The sequence below is a fragment of the Lagopus leucura genome, unplaced genomic scaffold (genome assembly GCF_019238085.1).
Source record: "Lagopus leucura isolate 7727_CA_CO unplaced genomic scaffold, USGS_WTPT01 Super-Scaffold_73, whole genome shotgun sequence".
Classification (NCBI taxonomy): Eukaryota; Metazoa; Chordata; class Aves; order Galliformes; family Phasianidae; genus Lagopus; species Lagopus leucura.
Genome location: NW_024962252.1, coordinates 95,036,101 through 95,055,289, shown reverse-complemented (window position 1 = coordinate 95,055,289; position 19,189 = coordinate 95,036,101). Strand labels below are relative to the sequence as shown.

At 42.2% G+C, this 19,189-nt stretch overlaps 1 protein-coding gene across 1 annotated transcript; it reads right to left on the bottom strand.

Moving 5' to 3' along the window:
- Positions 1-3,106: 3,106 nt before the first annotated feature.
- On the bottom strand, positions 3,107-16,315 carry MDH1 (malate dehydrogenase 1). Its single transcript, XM_042878341.1, has 9 exons — positions 16,222-16,315; positions 10,708-10,806; positions 10,349-10,445; positions 9,215-9,390; positions 7,956-8,078; positions 7,648-7,824; positions 4,613-4,726; positions 4,313-4,402; positions 3,107-3,754 (listed from the first exon to the last, which is right to left on the bottom strand). The coding sequence occupies exons 1-9, from the start codon at positions 16,222-16,224 to the stop codon at positions 3,629-3,631; spliced, it is 1,005 nt and encodes a 334-aa protein (XP_042734275.1). The 5' UTR covers positions 16,225-16,315; the 3' UTR covers positions 3,107-3,628.
- Between the last annotated feature and the right edge of the window lie 2,874 nt (positions 16,316-19,189).

Genomic DNA, 19,189 nt, shown 5'->3' with positions numbered 1-19,189 from the left:
GGATGTGGCAGACATCCCCATGTCCCAGTGGGGCCATTATTTATCAAGACCTCTCAGCAAGGCCTCTGGGGTGTCAGCAGTTCTTTCCAATACAGCATCATCCACAAAGCTCAAGTCCTACATCCGGGTCAAGAATTGGTCCCACAGTGGAGCCCCCCAGAACCCCACCGATGACCGGCCACCAGCCTGATGTAACCTCATCTACTACAACCCTTTGAGCCTGACCCTCTAACCAGTTGTCAGCTATTGTGCTCTAACTGTATGCTGGGCATTTTGTCTTTACTTCCTTTCTTACAAATCCACTTTTTGACCAGGCTACTGAGTCCTGACGGTTAATTATCCTGACGGGTTAAAATTGCTCCTGAAGGAACTCCCACACTGGGTTAATAGAGGCATCCTCAAGCTTTGAAAGGACTTTTTTCCCATTGACTTGAGAAAGAGTGCTGCAAATAAGGCTGGTGTTGCCATTAGGGTCACATCAGCCGGGTAGGATGCTGATCCCATTTTAAATGGCTCAGGTTGACAGAGTTTGTTCAGAAACAATTGTGACCCCAAAACCATAACTGAACATATGGATATAAACACTGAATACATTAGGGCTAGAAAGTCTCAATTCTGGGCTTTCTGATTTCAAACACAGAGGTGCAGAACTATGGAATGGCTGAGAAGTCCTAGCTGGGTGCAGATTATGTGATGTATTTCATCTGGGGTCCACAACTGTGAGTTGATTTGAGTTCATGCAGCTTTTAACACATTCAAGTAATAAATCACTCCCACGCATATGATGAATATGTGCTTTTGAGTAAAAGCAAGCAAAGGTCTCTGTGTAAAGCCTTTTATGTCATTTAGCTACAGAACACTTGATGACTGTACTTAGCAGACTCAGAGAGGCCGTGTGCATTCACTTCCTTAGTAGTAAATATGCATGATAAAAGGTTCTCTAAAACCCAAACAACAGGGCTTAATTCTAAGCTGAAGATTGCAGCTCGGCCAATTTGTTTACTTACATTTAGAGTACTTCATTGTATGCATCTCTCTGCTCCTCTTCTGTTCTGATGCCATAGCACTTCTCATCATGCTCCTCTGCAAAGCTGCTGCTTTCAAGATGTCAGGACGTGTTTTCAACACGACTTGGTATTTGAACACAAATCAGTGATTTCTATTTTCATCTGGGATAGTGATAGTATAACACAGTTATCTTTACTGAGTCGGTGGTTCATTTCATCTGAGCCATAGTTACGCTCTGAGATCTGCTGTTTGGAATGCAAAGTGTATTTGTAAACATAAAAAAAAATTCCCCAAAACGTGGAGAGAATAGTGCCAATAAACTCTTCCAGTACAACTGTCCTCATTTGTGTACAATCTGGTGCCTTGAGAGCATGCTGCATCTGTTCCACTTGTCAGAGTTCTCTTGCCTCCCCTGGCACCAATCAAGTTTCAAATCCTATTGATTTTCTATGACATGATGCCTTATAAATAAGCCCAGAGTGTGAATCTCCACAGTTAGCATCAGTGTAACATTGATTTTGATTCATCTGTAAGGGCTGGAGTTTCTAGCTTCCCCTGCAGTCACTGCAAAAAGATAACAAGAGGAGTATCTGCATTAGAAGAACGACAAGGAAAGAAAGGTTTGAAATCAATGTATTTGTTCAGTGGGGAGAAGCTTCATTTCTTCTCTCTTCTTGAGGTAAATAAGATGACAAGAGAATCCATCAAGCTTAATTATGCGCTTGTTTTGATATACCGAGTGATACAAGCACCACTTCAGCTGTGCTGAGTTTTCTCCTGGAGAGGGGATGCTTTCCAACAAACATCAACAAATCCTGAGGAGCCAGATCTTCCACAGAATTTTACATCTAAACCAAAAGCCCCTTCTTCCGTGCCTTGCCATAGATCTGGCAGTATGGCGCTGTGCATACCAGCAAGATTCAGCAGCTCTGGCTTTCAGGAACACGTGGGCACTCTTTTCATTTCTTCCATCAGCCTGCAGCCATTCCAACACAAGTAGCAGAGCGAGCTGTTCCCCCTGTGTCACCCCTATGACACACACTGCCTTCTAACAGGATGCAGCATGCTACTTACTGGACCAAAAGCCTTTGGTCCCTGGGCTCATGTTGAAATGACTTTGCACCGAGCACCAGAAGGCACTCAGGAAATCAAAAGTTTTCCTCAGCTCCTAAATTTCTGTAAGTTCCCAAATGGGCATGAAAATACAAACGCATGACATTCGTTCCTCATCTCTGCTCCACAGGTAAGCTTCAAAGGGTGCAGAGCAAGGAGAAAAACTGTGCAATTATAGCAGAAATGCAGTGTGTGTACTGCCTGCCTGCTCCCAAACAGTGCTGCAGCATTTCCCATGTTCTGAAATGCCTGTTTTTCCCTTTCAAGTATTTATGCTTAGTAGCTCCTTGGAGCATTACTCTGATTTCATTTAACAGCTAAAGTAGTGTTACGAGAACAACTTAATTAAGGATTAGCTTACTGATGTCTGCTGACATTTTATATTCTAGTTAGAAAATCCCCACAGAAGCCCTTTCTTTTGCTTAGAATTCAGTTAGAGCTGTTAAGCATTCTCTTGATTATTTATTTTTTGGTCAAAATGGTTTTATTTTTTCACTCCTCTTTTGATTTGGAACAGGACAGACCAGGACTTAGCACTGACACGGTGTATGAGATGCACCTGTGTTGGCAAAAGAGGACAGTATAATGTATTTGAAGTAGCTTCCTGCAGCTAAGTGTCTGTAGGCTGCAGCAAGAATTCTCAAGCACATACATTAATCTCATGTGCTCTTAACCAAGCAAGTCCTTGTCTCCTGGGACAAAAGGCTCCAACTGCCTTTGAAGCCACAACCAAATTAGCAGTGATCTTCAGCACCAACACTGCTTTTGAGCTGTAATGCCATTGTAGAAATCTGCCTGTTGCTCTCCTGTTGATGCTGACATATAGATTTTAACCCAGAAGAGATGAATGAAGTATTAGTTATCAACAAAAATTCTCAAAACCAGCTTCCTTACTGAAATAAACTAGGTTGTTTTTTTTTCCTGGTTATACCATTGAGTTCTGCAAGCTACGTAACTGAAACATGTAACAGACCACTAGCAGCCATTTTGTGATCAAGCATCTTTTAATATTTCTATTGATAAACATTGTAAGCAAGACCAGAGTGAACAGTATATATCTGGAGCCTACCCACCGATAGACTCGAGTCACTGAACGACTAGTTCAAGAACTACTGGCAGTTTGATTTCCTTCTCAGCCGAACCATTGGATGTTGCAGTGATAACAGATCAGGACGTGTTCCAACAGTGCCAAATTCTAATCAAAACTGAAATTGTGCGTTAGTAGCCAAGGCATAGGCAAACAATTACGCGATTATTCTGTATCATACACAGAAAGCAACTAGTATTGAACAGATAAAGTTTGGTCAACAAACTAACTTGACTTATTTAATAATCTTTCTGCTAATAACTCGATAGGCCCAGTAGTACCAGTAAGCATATGAACTTCAAAATGCACAATTGCCACAGACAGTTGACTTGAATACAGTAATAGTGGTTGGTTGCACACTTAGAGACGACTTTTAGATTCTTCCACTCTCAAATGGCTTTGCATTTCTGGATCATCTAGTCATGCACTGGAGAGGAATTCCACAGCTGTCTCCTTCTCTTCAGCTAACTCCTTAGCAGTCAGATCCATCTTCTCACGAGAAAAGTCATTAATAGGAAGACCCTCAACAAACTTCCAGGTTTTGTCCTGTTTGAAAACAAAACAAAAACACTCTTATGTGAGAGCAAGCTTCATTCAGTTTGCACAAAAGGAGCTTTGCAGTGAAAGCACCACAGAGAATTAAATGTCACCTTCATTTAAAACTTTGCTCGCTTATACTCACGTACAACATCAAGTTAGTACCTGCGTAAGATTACAAGTTATTCACAGCTGCATGAAAAATCCTGCTTTCCTGCTGTTTTATAATATGATCTGAACTCATGAAGAAGCAGTCTTACTCTTGGTTCTATCATGAACCTTGTTTATGACCACACAGGTTGTGTTTGACCTTTAAAACCAGATCAAGTAGAAGTGAATTTTGCTTTCAGATAAAGAAGACAACCAGGAATAGCTAGTCATGTCAGACTACTTTTCTATCAGCTTTTCTTTGACTGCTACTTCCAAAATAGTGAATAGTGGTCTATTCTGTGAAAGACTGCTAACACTACCAGTCACTGCAGTTTTATACTGAAAGCAATGCTGTTTTATAGGACAGTTTAGCAAGGTCTAGCAGAACTGACTTAGATTTAAATACAGGCTAGTTACCTTGATGACAACAGGGAATGAATATAGCAAGTCTTCAGGAACACCGTAAGAATTGCCATCAGAAATGACTCCCATGGAAACAAATTCTCCCTGAAAACAGAAGAGTTGAGGACAAACACATTTTTCACTGCTGGAAGAAAGCAAAACTTTACCTTCCAATATACTGCATCATGCATGACATGCACTACACCAGAAAAGAGCCATTCTTCCCCTGCTCAACACACATTCTCAAGATCAGTGACACTGACATGTAATCAAACCATCAGGTGAACAAGCCCTTTTTCAAGAGCTCCATCTTACCGCTGGAGTGCCAAACCAGATGTCTCTCACATGATCACAGATAGCTTTGGCAGCTGACATCGCACTGGACAGCTTCCTAGCCTTAATGACAGCTGCTCCACGTTGCTGAACAGTCTGCAATTAAAAAATACTAAATTATGAAGCAGGAAAAAAAATATATCATCATTTGGCCTAAACACTGCAAGTAAATTCCATAAGGAAAGTCCAACTTACAAACATTAATTTCATCAGTCAAGATACTATTCCATCAGTAAATAAACATGGCATACAGAGCAGAAATACAACCAAGAGTTTTGCCAGGACAAGAACACAGTGTCATATTTCAAAGGCTTGCTCATATGTAGGTTGCTCTGAAAGCAATTCACCCATTTATTTCCATAGAAACTACAACTGATACAAAAAGCACACTGATACTGTTTGGTAGAGCAAAATCTCAGTTACAAAACACTATTTTTCAACATGATCACCACTGTTAGCAGTGCTTTTTTGCCAAGGATGAACAAGAGCCTGCATGCTGCAGTTATAAAACTCTGCACCAGCAGAGGTGACCCAGTGATGCACAGCTGGAAGGACTGCAGTGTTGGTAGGAAAATGCTGCCCACAACCATCTTCTACTGGACTGAACAGACAGGCAGAAGGTGCCAACTTCAGACTAAATGATAGGTGTGCCAGGACAGTTCAACCAAGAAGGGCACTGTGCTCCATGGTCTTCCAACCAGCACGGGGGCTGCTGTTACTGCATTGCAAGAGAAAGGTTGTCCTCCTCTCTGACTTAGAAGTTAGAGCCTTCAGATTAGACAGAACTGCAACACAGCAGCCAGAGTCAATGGTTTGTCCCGGTTCCAGGAAACCCACAAAGACCACCCCTTTCCTATCCCAAAGGACAGTGCACATCACTTTACGCACTTTGGACTGCATTTTCAGACGTTTTTCAATAGGGAACTGACATGTCACCACTCCACAGACTGCCATTTTGACCGTGGCTCAGAGTGGTGACACCACATCTCATCATCAGTAATGACACATGCAATCCAGCTGTCACCTTCAGACTCATATTGATTGTCATATTGACAAACTTGCACACAGTATCTTCCCTCTTCTTGTGTGAGCATTCATGAGATTCACTGTGTATGGGAACTGCTGAATCACAGCCTGAACCTCTGATTGATCACCTGAGGCAAGCACTGAGTCAGCCATGGGAGCACAGGTGAAGACAATTCCTGCAGGAAAGGGTGGAGCCTGGCTGCAACTCCCCTAGACCCATATAAGAGCTGACTGCCAGTGGGGAAGGATCTCTTCTGGTCTGCTGGAGTTTCATAAGTAAGCCCAGGATACAGGTAAGCTTTCTCTCTATTCTCTTTTTGTTGTTATAATCTACTTTGCTTAACTCTCTTGTTTATTTTGTAATTATAAAATCTTTATATTCATTGATTATACAACCTGGCACAAACTTTTCAATATTCCAACACTGCTACCATTGCCTCCAATGTACTGAAGCTGATATTCAGCTGTATGTACATTTCCTGGTCACAACCTGCCAATTTATGCAGATGAGCTGATGGAAATGCTCATTGTTTCACGGGCTGACAGCAGTGCATGGCTATCCCTAACATGGCTTGTCTTTCAAATTGTTGTCACCACTGCTGAAATGTACCACTCACTGTGCTCACATCCACTGTTTGATCTCATAAATGTTCAGCAAGCATCAGTGAATGTCACTGTTTCCAAACACAGAAATTCAGTTTCACCCCTTTCATTCATGTGCACTTCCAGGTTAGGCACCATGCTGTCAGGCTGACCCTCTGCTGCCATCTGTCACACGGTAACAAAATGTTAACAGAACATTGGTGGGAAGCTTCAACCTCTACTGTCATCCCACCAACATCCACCTCTGACATTGTGGGCCAACATCATAATGTAGGAGGCATTATTTTCAGAGCAGTCCTAGTACCTGCTGTAGTTAGCAGCCTCTTCTTTCAATAACCAGATCTTTCAAAGCTTTAACCTCCAGAGACTTCAAGTATGTCACCAGTAACACATTTCTCAGAGCTTCACTGGAATTTAGGTTTTTACAGCTGAATACCAACATGAACTATTTAATCTCAATCCTACAGTATATAATGTGTAAATTTAATTTAGTTTCTAAATAATCATTTAGCCCCTTTTTCTCTTTAGCAGACCATTCTAGTATGGATCAGCATTACAGCGCACCTAGAATGCAAAACAAACCAGTATCTTGCTTTGGCCATGCAAGACACAGCAGGATAAAGGACACGGCAATGAGAAACTCCTGTAACAGCTTTCTGCTTATACTTGGTTGGCAGTATGCACTCATTTTTCTCTAGCAACAAGCATAGATTGGAACAAGCAATACCTAAAACCAAGGTAGGACAGGATATAGACATATAACAAAAGATGTCCACCATTTCAAACTGAATGTATCTTGGATAAAAAGCAGAATTTGACTGGCATAGACTAACACTGCAATTCCAACCAGCATGTGCCTGCTTGGAGTCCAGTTCAAAGGCTTTAATAATCCCTTTGCTTTATACTGCAGTTAAAAACATCTGTAGTTTTCTAGATATTTCAGATTAATTTTGAGAAATGCTGTTGGTGAGGTCACAGATTGAGATTTGAAGAGAAGAAGGTGTTCACGCACTGTGCAAAGCTGTTTCTGGTGGCTGGGTGGGAGCAGCGCAGGAAAGATGATCCTCCTTCATCTATTAAACTACCAGCGAACAGGTGCTTGTGTGGCAGAAGAGTTGCAACAAAGCTATGACCGAAACTTTGTGTTGAATCATTTGAATACTCTTTTTTTTTCTAGTAGTGTTTACAAAAGTATCACAATGCCTTACCTTTTTCAAGAGCAAATAACTGACTGAGAACAAGTATCTGCAGAGACATTATTCTAGCTAAACAGATAAATTCTGAGATAGGAATAGCTGCTCCAGTCAGCCAGTTATATAGTTTACAGTTTCACATGAAGCTGGGAGAAATCCTAAGTACAGGATGATCACTAGAAGTCAAAACCTTACCAGGATAAAGTCTCCCTTCAGCCAGCTGTCATCCTTTATAGCTTCATAAACTCCAACTTCCTTTCCTTTCACATTCACCTTTGCATGGTTAACATCTGGATACTGAGTGGAGGAGTGGTTGCCCCAGATGATGACGTTCTTGACATCATTCGAAGTCACACCAAGCTTCAGAGCAATCTAATTAGAAATTAAACATGCCCTTTGAATTAGCTTCAGCCTCTGAGTTCACAAACTTCTTTGGAAGCACAGCTCTCTCTGTATTTAGCAGAGACCACAGAAAGCATTCTAAGTAAACAGGTTCTTTTTACCTGAGATTTAGCTCTGTTGTGATCCAAGCGAGTCAAGCAGCTGAAGTTTTCCTTTGGTATCGATGGGGCTGACTTTGATGCAATCAAACAGTTAGTATTTGCTGGATTCCCAACTACCACCACCTAAAAAGAAAAAAGGAGAAGAGGAATTATGGAATGAAGAAGCAGCACCATGTATTCAGTTAAAAATGCTATTTCTGCAAAACAGCTCCTTCCAATGCAATATGAGAACACTCTATAAATGGAATGGCTTTGCCTCTGAGAAAACAAACTCTTGGTTGTCTCCAGCAATACTCAGCCACCATCACCTTAAAAACTATTCTGAGACTGGCTGTCACTGCTCTGTGTAATTGCTTTATAATTAAGAAAGCCAGAGGAGTTGCTTATCTCAATATTCATAGGCAGTTAGAAGTGAAATATTGCTGAAAGTCAGATCAATTTATTACTATGGGAAAACTGTTTTTTTTATTCATCTTTCATCTACTAATATGCCTCAAATGATTAATGTCTAGCTCTGCATAATCTCAATCACACAAGCTAATCTACAAACCTTCCTTTATATTTCCCCTCCTGAAAATGAGTTCAGTACATTTTCCATTACTCTGCAACAGTTATACTGATAGTTTTCATTCCAACTGTATAAAGAAGCAAACAAGTCTTTAGAAGCAGTAGGAAGTTCATCAGCAGAGGAAGTAGACATTAAAAAGTCAGTTATAAAGCACAGTTGGAGTCTGGGTCTAAGATTAAGAGCAGTAGGAGAGCAGCCACATGATCCCATTAACTGTGCTGAAACAATCTGAAAGAGAACAATTAAAAGCTTCCAATGCTCCAAAGACCAAGATGCAAACAACTGAAATGAGCTGATCTTTTGTGCAACTGTAATTCCATACTGATGCTGAAGTTAAGGGTCATTATGTTAAAGCCACTGATGAAGCAGACAGCTGCATGCAGATAAGAGTTCTCCCGGAGAAGAGATAACAAAAAAAGGATTTTTCTTTTTAATATTTTTAAGTATTACTAGTGTGCATGGAATATTGCAATTCAATGTACCTTTTTCACTGAATGAATTAAGGACTAAAACATCTACTAATTTAACACACCATATCTCATCAAACCCTCACTGTGTTACAGTCTCCAGGACCTAAGAAACAAAATGCCTGCACTGAATAGGTTCCTACTTGCACAGAATCACACCACAATCTATTTAGATCTCTAAATGATTCAGAGCTGAACCTTTACAATTCAATTTCAATATTCACCTTGACAGTCTTTTTGGCATATTTGTCCAAAGCTGCACCCTGAGACTTGAAAATTTTCACATTTGCTTTGAGTAAATCCTTCCTTTCCATGCCTTCTCTCCTCGGCATGGAACCAACCAGAATTGCTATGTCAAGGTCCTTGAATGCAACTTCCTCTTTGTCTGTTGGAATGACCTCTAAAAAAGACAAGGAGAAAAGAAAAATCTATCTTTCATAGCAAAATGTTTTTATATACATATACATATATATACACACATCTATATAAAATCTGATCCAAAAACAGCAGCACCTTTCTGTTCCAAAAAATGTAAGCAAAGCCATTTGGCATTAATTCCAAAGATTGAATACTTGCTATTCAACAGTTTCTATATGCAAATATTTACTTAAAACTTTAGCTATAAATTCTGAGCATGGGAGAAGGATGTGTCAGAAGATACCTTCTGTTTATATATATATATATACATATATTCATAGATATATACAGACAGGTCAATGTATAAATATGCACGAATTGCTCTTCACTTCTACAAAAAGAAAATCATAAATTTACAGTGCCAAGTACAAGTGAAGATTTCCATTGCCTCTACGAATTCAAACTGAAGAAGGGTTGATTGTACAAGAGTTAGAAGCTACATGATTTTCATGTAAGTACTATAATAATAATCACAGTGGCATCTACTGGCTCCCTTTCCTGTGCCCATTTAGAATAGAGGAACTTAAATATTACATGACCTGAGGAGTATTTTCTCAGTGTGTCTTTATGAGGAAATACATCTCCAGAATTGTTTTTTGGCTTGGTAAGAACATGCAGGCACATTTCAAGATTCAAAGTTATTTCATCGTTAGGCCAGAATACAACAGATAAATGTACGAGTATGTGACAATTTGCTGAATGTGCCAGCTACCCAGCTTAGGTACATGAACCAGGAACTTAGTGAATTTTTATACAAAACCCACTTGATGACATTCTTCCTCGTATGAAGTCTAAGTCAAATTAGTTTAACATCCACAAAAAATAAAACTAAGAAAGCATCATCTAATACATTCGTCTGCTTAATGCCAGCTACTGCAATTTCTAGATCCAGCAGCTGTGTTAGAACACAATATAGGTACAAGAAAAATGCCTTTTGGCACCTCTCAGCAGTGGCAGGGCACAATCTTGCAGCTCCATCACTACGCCTTCCAAAACAGTCATCATAGGAGTGATATCCAGCAGAACAAGTACAAGAGGCTGCAAAGAAAGAAACAGTTTACTCGGAATTGATCGTAGACTCATCTGCTTTGAAAATCAGTTTGTCTTGTTATCTACTAGAAATTTATCTCGTGTAAGGAATATCAACTCAGAACTTTAGCACGACCAAGTACTGAAAGTTTGCATAACTGAGCAGGACTCTCACAAATAAATCACTAGTATAGTGGTCAAACATTAATTCTGGCATTAGCTTACTCATTTCTGCGCAGCAGAGACAAACAACGATTCAGTGAACTCTCACCTGCTCTTTGCCAAAGACATCTCCCTTGGCGATGCTGTAGAGCAGGGAGTAAGCAATCTGCCCGGCAGCTCCGGTCACCAGGACTCTGATGGGTTCAGCCTGGAAGAAAGATGGGGAGACTGAGCCACAGCCACAGTGCAGGTTCACAGCACCTCACAGTGGTACAAGTGAACGGGTACTACAGAAATGAGGTTAAGATTATTTAACCTGGATGAAATCACATGCTTCAAAATGGATGAAGGCCAGCTTCTGGGATCATACCGGAGCCTCCAGAATCTTCTCTGCCTACACTTACAGAAACAGGCCATGCTTGAAAAGATATCCCCAAGAATAAATGCTCCCAGAAAAGCTTCCAAAATTCCGGGAATCACAATTAGAAAAACATGGTATGTATTTAAACAGTGCTACTTTTTCAGCACGAGGCATTGTGATGCACACTCGACTCATTAGACTATATCCACTTATACTTCCAAACTCACAATTTTCAGGAGCTGTTGTACTTTGCCAGTTTTCAGATTCTGAAAATATAGACTTTTTTAATGAACTATTTTGAATGTTTACTTGAAACTGAAGATTTGCTGAATGCTGCAAGCCAAGGAATCTTAAAACCAATGTCTCACTAAACCGTTACACAGCAAATCCACAGACATGATGGGCAAATACAGACACCAATATCCAAACTGACCAAAAACCCCCAAAGACTGGGAGGCTGTTATGCCAACATGCTGTTATACTGTATCTAGCAAAAAATAAACCACAAAAAACACAACGCAACCACCACAAGGCTTACTGTGTAGCTAAAGTCCATTCTGTTAAACAGAACGCTAATACTGAAAGGGCAAAACATGCCAAAGGCTATTCATAATCCAATATTCTTTAAGCCTGCTTTTTGTATCACCCTTTTTCCCTAGAGGCAACAGGGGGAAAACTGTTAAGACAGGAACATGAAGGCTTGGACCAGTCTGCTAGAATTCTACACTCACTTTTACAATTAATTAAAAGATTATCATTTCAGTTATGGACAAAACACAACATTCAATTATGTCAGACGTAATTTAATTGCATACAGAGCTCCACTACAAAGCAGAGCTTGCGGACCAAAGGTGGTGGTTTTGCTCAGCATCAAAGAGGTTGGAGCTGAAATACAGATCCAGTTTTGGGATCCTGAGTTTAAAGTGATGCTGAATGGGTCTAGGCAAGATGACATGGGTGGCTGCAGTCCTGTGTGTATGTCCTGTAAAATGAGGCTGAGGAAGCTGGACATAGTCTGGAAAGGTAGAGAACAGAGGGTGCTCCAACAGCAGCCTGCTAATGCTTCAAGGAGGGCTACAAAAATATTGCTGCTGAACACTTCTCAGTAACAGATGGTGGAGTGGGAGGCCACAGATCACAGCTTGGGAGGTTGAGCATGGACATTAGGAGGGGAATTCTCAACTAGGGATGTACTGCTTCACTGCAACCAGGTACCCAAAGAGTTTGTGCACCCTGCTCCCTTGATGGATGTTAAAGATCTAGATTAAAAAAAAAACAAAAAAAAACAAAAAAAAACAACAACATGCATGACCTCACTTTGAAGGAGCAAAAGACTTTCTATTAGGCTGGATCAGGCAACCTCCAGACTCAAGAGCAAGGCAGAGTCAGACCAGATGGTCTTTGCAACCAACATTCCTGCTATGATGCACTGGAACAGGCTGCCCAAGGAGGTTGTGGATGCCCCATCCCTGGAGGCATTCAAGGCCAGGCTGGATGTGGCTCTGGGCAGCCTGGTCTGGTGGTTGGAGACCCTGCACATAGCAGGGGGTTGAAACTAGATGATCACTGTGGTTCTTTTCAACCCAGGCCATTCTATGAGTCTATGATTATGACTTGAGTGCACGCTCTCTGCCATAGCCACCAGTCAAGCACAGCTGCATCAAGCTAACATGAGGTGATCATAAAAATTAGGCTTTGTAGGAGCTGTCTCATTCTACGCTGCACTAGATAAAATGAGAGCACAAGTGTTAATCTATTGAATACACAGAGTTAGAATTCAACGTGATTTTGCCTTTATTATTCATCATATTCTTTAAATGTTTGGTTAATTAGCTGCCAGTTCTGGTGCATTCATTTGAACCTATCTTACTGCGAGTCTCATCCCACAAACCTCATAATAACTAATGAGGAACGAGGAGGAGAGGAGACAATAATTCTTCCCATTTTAACTCTCAAAACTAGTTCCAGTATGTTGTTTTGGAAGTTATATGCTACAAAAGTACTGTGAGGTCTGAATGACAATGGGCAGGACAGACTCAGAAGCATATAAGGTTTAAGAACCAACTTCAGTGTGTTTTGAAGGAGAATCTACTTTTTATTTAGGAAATGGAACAATCAATGCTCTTTTTAGGCTTCTAATCTTAGCAGTTTGGAAAGTACTGGAAAATTACTGTACTGCAGAAACTTGGCCTGGTGAAATCCCGTATCAGGAGCATAGAAGAAGCCATTCTGTAAGGGATGTGTGATGGAGCTGTCAGCTCATGGCCAAAAGGGATGACTGAGCACCTGGTGAAGGGGTATGGCTGGCCCAGGAAGCACAGGTGCAAACAATTTTCCTGTGCTTTCCACGTGACTGGAAGAGAGTTGGATGCAGGGTCCAGCCCTGGGCTCATTTAAGGACTGGCTTCAAGGGAAAGAAGGCCTCCTGGATGAGGGCTGCTTAGTGAGGAATATTCCACAAGTGGAGTCCCTCATCACCAGCTGGGTGAGTCAACTTTTGTCTTTTATATGACTGTTGGTATTCCCTGTGATGTTTTGCCTGGTACTGCAAATAACTTGTCAGAAGCAACTTTGCTTCTGCTCTTATTCTAATAAGTGAATGCATTTGCTTTGAGCTTCATGGTAGCTTGAATCCATCATGAATTTGGTGCTGCAGAATTGTTGTTGTAATAGAGGATTTTAAGAAGTTGGGCTCACAAGTTGCTAAGGAGAAAGATTCTATCTACAGTCATGTCACAAAAGGGAGACAAATTCAGCAAACTTCTTATACCGTGTACTTTCCATTTTATATGTTAGTGTGATCCAAACAAAAAAAAAACTCCAATGCATTCACTAGTAAGCATTTAGTCCAGCAACAGGATAGGAAAGGAACACAAGATTTAAACAAACAAAAAAAAAAAGGAGGTTTTTTTTTTTTTACTAAAATAGCCTTAACACTTACCCTTGCTAAAATAAGCCCTCAGTCTGACTCACCTCCACCCTCTCAAAAATGTTTGTTTACTGCCATCCCTCTGTTTTCTTGTCTCCATTTTGGCCTGGAAGAAATGCAGCAGCTAACACAAACCAAGGAGCACTGCCTACTTAGTTCTCTCTCTCTCCAAGCCATCACTACATTATACCCAACCCAAAGCTTCCCACCTACCATCAGCAACTGAGCAGTAAGTGGATTCTCTTCCCTTTGATTCTACAAACTCTGGATCAAGATTCTCATCCCTTGACTCCAGAAGTTGGATCAAAACACTGAAACTGTTTTGCTTCTTACAATAGCAGAAGGTAGCTAACTCTCCCTAGCAAGCTTATGTTGCATCACTTATAAGCACTGTTATCCTTAAGCAGCTGAGGAAGGGAGTTTGGAGAAGCACACAGATCCCAAGCTAACAGCCTCCCTGTGAGGGAGTTGCAGGTGCACACACATTCGTGTTCAGGCATTTAATCCATGACTTGGCTTGTGTACAGGGCTTCAACGAGAATAGTGTCATGCTTTAGTAACTGCAGAGGTGACCTTCATTTACTTGGGTATATCTGAACTAGGAAAAAAAACAAGTAATTGAGCATTTAATTCCAAAGCCTTTTCTACTCTGTGTATGTCAGTTACAAAGTTTTAAGAAACAAAGAGCAGTAAAGATAATGGGGGAGGGGAAAAAACAAAACAACAACAGCAACAAGTGTGAACACTGACTGCTGACATTTGTCCTCATTCAATAAACACGTTGGGTTTCCACTCCTTCAGATTATCACTGGTTTAAAGGTAAATATTCTGCTATCATATGAGGAAATAATGGGTTTAATGCTTCCAGTCCCCAGCTGGGACTCGGGAACTTGGTGTCTAAATTACTTTTGTGATTACTGCTGGTATCAGCAGACTTAAAATATCAGTGCTGCAAATGATAATAGTACTACATGGCAAAACAGATCAGGAGGTTATGAAATTTAGCTAAAAAAGCAATGTTAACCCATCATTTACCAGATGCAGGAATGAGAAAAATCCGTTGCCTGCTTACACAAGTGATGAACTTTAAATTACTAATTAGTTATTAAAGATGAGAATTAGCATTATTGCAGCTGAATTTAGCTGTCAAGTTGCCATCTACTAACTACTACTAACATCTTTAGTTACTACATCTTTAGTTACTACATCTAACATCATTAGTTACATCTACTAACTAACCAAGCTATCCCACCATGCCTGACAATACTTGGAGCACATCAGTGAGGCTAACCAGTCACAGTGCCCTCAGAGGCTTGGAGCCTAAAATCAAGGCCAGGCTGGATGTGGCTCTGGGCAGCCTGGTCTGGTGATTGGCAACCCTGCACATAGCAGGGGGGTTGAAACTGGATGACCTTTGAGGTCCTTTTCAACCCAGGCCATTCTATGAAACCCTCCCTTCCTTCCCCTGAAGGAGCACGGGGCACTGCCAGATTATCTGGGAATGTGGCAGACTGCATCAGCAGGAAAGGGGCAGAACTCCAAGGGAAGTCTTTCTTCAGCAGTGACCTTCAGCCAGGTGCCCCCACTAACTTCTTCTATGTCATTCAGCTAACAGCAGTTGCATCAATAGACACAAGATTCTGTTTCACAAGTTCGATGCTGACAGCAAATGCATAGAAAGAGTACTGGAGGGGTGGAAGAATGAAAGCAGTGATGTTCCAGTGAGACTAAGAATCAAAACAGAGCTTTAAACAAATGGTTCCTGTGGGACCAGCAGATTCACAGCAACCAGTTTGGAAAGATCATATGCAAAATGAAATGCTATGCCTTGTGGTGGCTCCTGAGAGCCCACATTCTGAACAGAAACATGAGTTGAGAAGTAGAATTGATGAGGTTTTGCAGACTTGAAGTACTTTTTGAAAGGTGCTGGAAAAATAAGTCATTTTAGGGCATGCAAGGAGTTTTAATATACATAAGAAAGTGAAGATGCGAGTAACAGAGCACGGAGGCTGCCTGTTACAGGGCAAACAAGGCCTCCGGGCAGAGGCGCAGCGTGTCCCCAATGACCTGGGAGCCCGGGGCGAACAGCCGCCCTTATAGCGACGAACGGAGCCGCACCGCTCCGAGTCTGCGGCGTTTCTCCTTCATCGAGGAGAGCCGCAGCGCTCGGCAGGACGGGCATGGAGGGAAGGGCTCCGCGCCGCAGGGAGCCCGGGGGAGCCGCCGCCATTTCGAGATCGCCTCCGCCCGAGGAAGCCTCGAGCCCCAGCCCCCTCCCCCAACCACCTCCCGCGGCCCCTGAGCGCGGCGTCGCCACACGGAACGGTACCGACCATGGCTGGGAGCAGCGAGCCGAGCGGCAGCCTCGAGGTCACCTCTACGGCGCGACTGCGACCGCCGGCGGCGTCGCGCTAGGGCACCGCGGAGGGGCGGGGCGCGCCGCGGCGCGCAGGTGAATGGGGACTGTAGTCACGAGTCGCGCAGTCCTGCATTGTTATGGCGGGGGCTGAACTACAAGTCCCAGAGTGCCTTGGGGCACGCAAGCCCAGGCCCCTGCACGCTATTGGCGCCGTTTTCCCGGCGCCCCGCCCCTCCGGCCCGTTCATTAATCCCGTCCGTCCCCGCTAGGGGGCAATGAGCGGCTCCGAGAGCTGCGCATGCGCTCCGGAAGGAGTGTGGTTATGGCGGTGTTGGCTCCTGGGTTTGCGCATGCGTCAGACGGAGGAAATTTAAGAGGAGCCAACTGTGCGCAGGCGCGCGAGGGGAGGGGTCCACACCGGCTGTAGAGGAAGGAAGGGGACGTCGTGCGTCGCGAGAATTCGGGGCTGCTGCGCGTGCGCAGGTAGCGGCGCTGCGGTGGTTGCTAGGCAACACTGCAGCGGGAACGGCGTGCGGAGACGCGCGGGATTCCCTCCATCTCCCCAGGCCCTGCCGTCTGCACGGTGCTGCTAAGGGCCTCAGCACGGCCACTCTCCTCAGACCCACTCGCCCCGGCGTCCCCCTGCCTTCCTGCCCGGCTGGCTCTCCGTGCTCTGACACGCTTCTCTCAGGGGCGGCCTGTGGTTGTGCTGCGGGCTGAGCTCTGTCAGTGAGCTGCTGGCATAACCGCACCGTGGATTGTTTTCTTCCTCAGGCCTTGACAAGGTTCCTAGCAGAACAAATCCTGTAATTTAGCTTAGCCTGTGCCGAAGGCTCACGTGCTCCGACATTTTTCAGCAGGATTAGTTTTTAATCCTATTTAGCCCCTTACAGGTGATTGTTTTAACACCTTGGGCAGCACTTGGGCTGACTTCTGTCAGTTCCTCAGTCAGAAAGCCTCCTTTGGGGCAGTGGTGTTAAGTGTAAACACGAACACACGGCACGCAAATGTTCTCACTGTAGCGAGCCTTGTTGCTAATCGTCCTCGTGCCACAATCCCAGGCTTCCCGTGGTTTGATCGACCGACCCTCTGGCAGCTCCTGAAGTATCGGAAGCAGCGGTGTCAGGGTTCAAAAGGTATCGTGATGCTGAGTTTGTTCTCAATCTCGTACTGCTCAATGCTGATTTATACTGCCTAACAGCGATACGTTTGTGCTGTGAATGAAGATTGAACTGAAGTTCTGGTCTGGGGATGAATTTAAAGCCAAGCAGCTGCAAACGAAAGCAGAGGTCTGCCTTGCTGTGAGAGGTGCCTCAGCAGTGCCAGGGAGCTTGTTGTCCAGACAAACCGTTCCAGAGCATCCTTAGATGCTTTACACCAGTAACTCTGACCTTTTTTTGCACCCACACTTCATACCGATTTAATTGAGGTTATTTGAGATCTAAATTTACCCAAAAGTTGACATGGGCCCGCATAAGGTGATTTTTCACTAAGCATTATCAGTTATCTTCAAGTTGATTGCTTATCAGTTTTCAGCAAAATCAGTATAAGCGTGCTATAAACTGATCTGTCTGCCAGCATAGCATTAAACCATTGGTTTAATGGATTTCAGTTAAGCTAGTCGAAGTTTCTTCTGTAGGTAAGGCTCTGTTTTCATTCTCCATCCTTTTCTGCCCAAGCTTGTGCTCGTTAGTTTATTGCTGGAGATAACATACCTAACGTTGAAACTGATTTGTAGTGAATGTTTGTCAGTTTATTTTAAATATGTTCCTGGTATAATTAGTCCCAGATAGAGTAACATCGGTTTAAGACTGCACTGCTTTTTGTGATGTTTTAACTGAAGGCAACGTTGAAGTTTTTCAAGTTAACGAAACTTAATAGTTCTGCAGTTCTTTTTTCTGGGCTTAAATAGTGTTTCTGTTTGTTAGAATTTTTTGTCTTCCAAGCAAAATGTAACCATACAAAACTAAGCAAAAGAAAGGACAGATGCTTTCTTTTCTCCATCTTTTCTTTTACGTCTCCTTTTCTTGGTGTTTATTAGCTTTTTAAAATAAATCTGCTTCTGGATAGAAATTCTTCTGGTGTTTTGGCAGCATGTGTTGGTCCTCAGTTGTATTCCTTGTGCTGTTAAATCATATCATTGTCTTCAGATTGTTGGTGCTGTGGGGATCTATGAATAACAAATACACTGAGTTTCTGCATGCTAAATCTGTGCTCTCTTTTGTCCTCAAGGCATGTGCTGTATTTGTTATTTTTCTGATTTTTTAGCCTTAACACCTTTTCAAAGCTCCAGAGAAGTTCATTCCAAATCTAATGCCGTTTTTCCTGTCAATGTTTTCACAGTCTTCAGGTTTCCTTGTGGGATATTTTTTTTTATCGTCTCAGAATATCCTTGCTATTTTACATCTTCAGTTGCCACTATTTCTGAGGTGGTGAGGTGTCGGTGTCATTTTCTTAGTCTTCTTCAATGAATCTCGCATGTTTTATTACTGTATGTCTTTTGTGTAGAGCTGTAAGCCAAAAAGCTGCAAAAGTGGAAACAAATTAAGTGCAAAAGAAGTAATGAACTTCATTGTGCACACAGATTAGGCATTCAGGTATTTACTGAAATGCAGTTTACAGACTTTGCATTCACTAACATTAAGTAACATGCAGATTGGTGTAACTAAACAACGCAATTAATACTCAAACTGTTTTGATCTCTATCTTGTGGTGATTAAGTATTATTTTTCAAGGCTCGTAGTGTTGAAGTGTTTTTATTAATTCCAATTTAAAATGAATTATTCTCTTTTAATAGCTGTCAGTGTTCTGTAACTATAGTTTGGATCAGCTTTTTTTCATTGCTATCTATAGAAATCGCTGAATTATTTTTGGTAAGTTTTTATACCCAATTTTCAATGATTTGTGGAAGCTTTTTTATCTTCTCCATGTATAATACAGTT

What these genes read in the sequence shown, in the direction of transcription:
- MDH1 (XM_042878341.1), bottom strand. An exon ending in ATGTCTTTGGCAAAGAGCAG is followed by an intron (nt 10,446 to 10,707) that starts GTGAGAGTTCAC and finishes CTTTCTTTGCAG; the next exon opens with CCTCTTGTACTTGTTCTGCT. An exon ending in CATTCCCTGTTGTCATCAAG is followed by an intron (nt 3,755 to 4,312) that starts GTAACTAGCCTG and finishes GTTTTCAAACAG; the next exon opens with GACAAAACCTGGAAGTTTGT.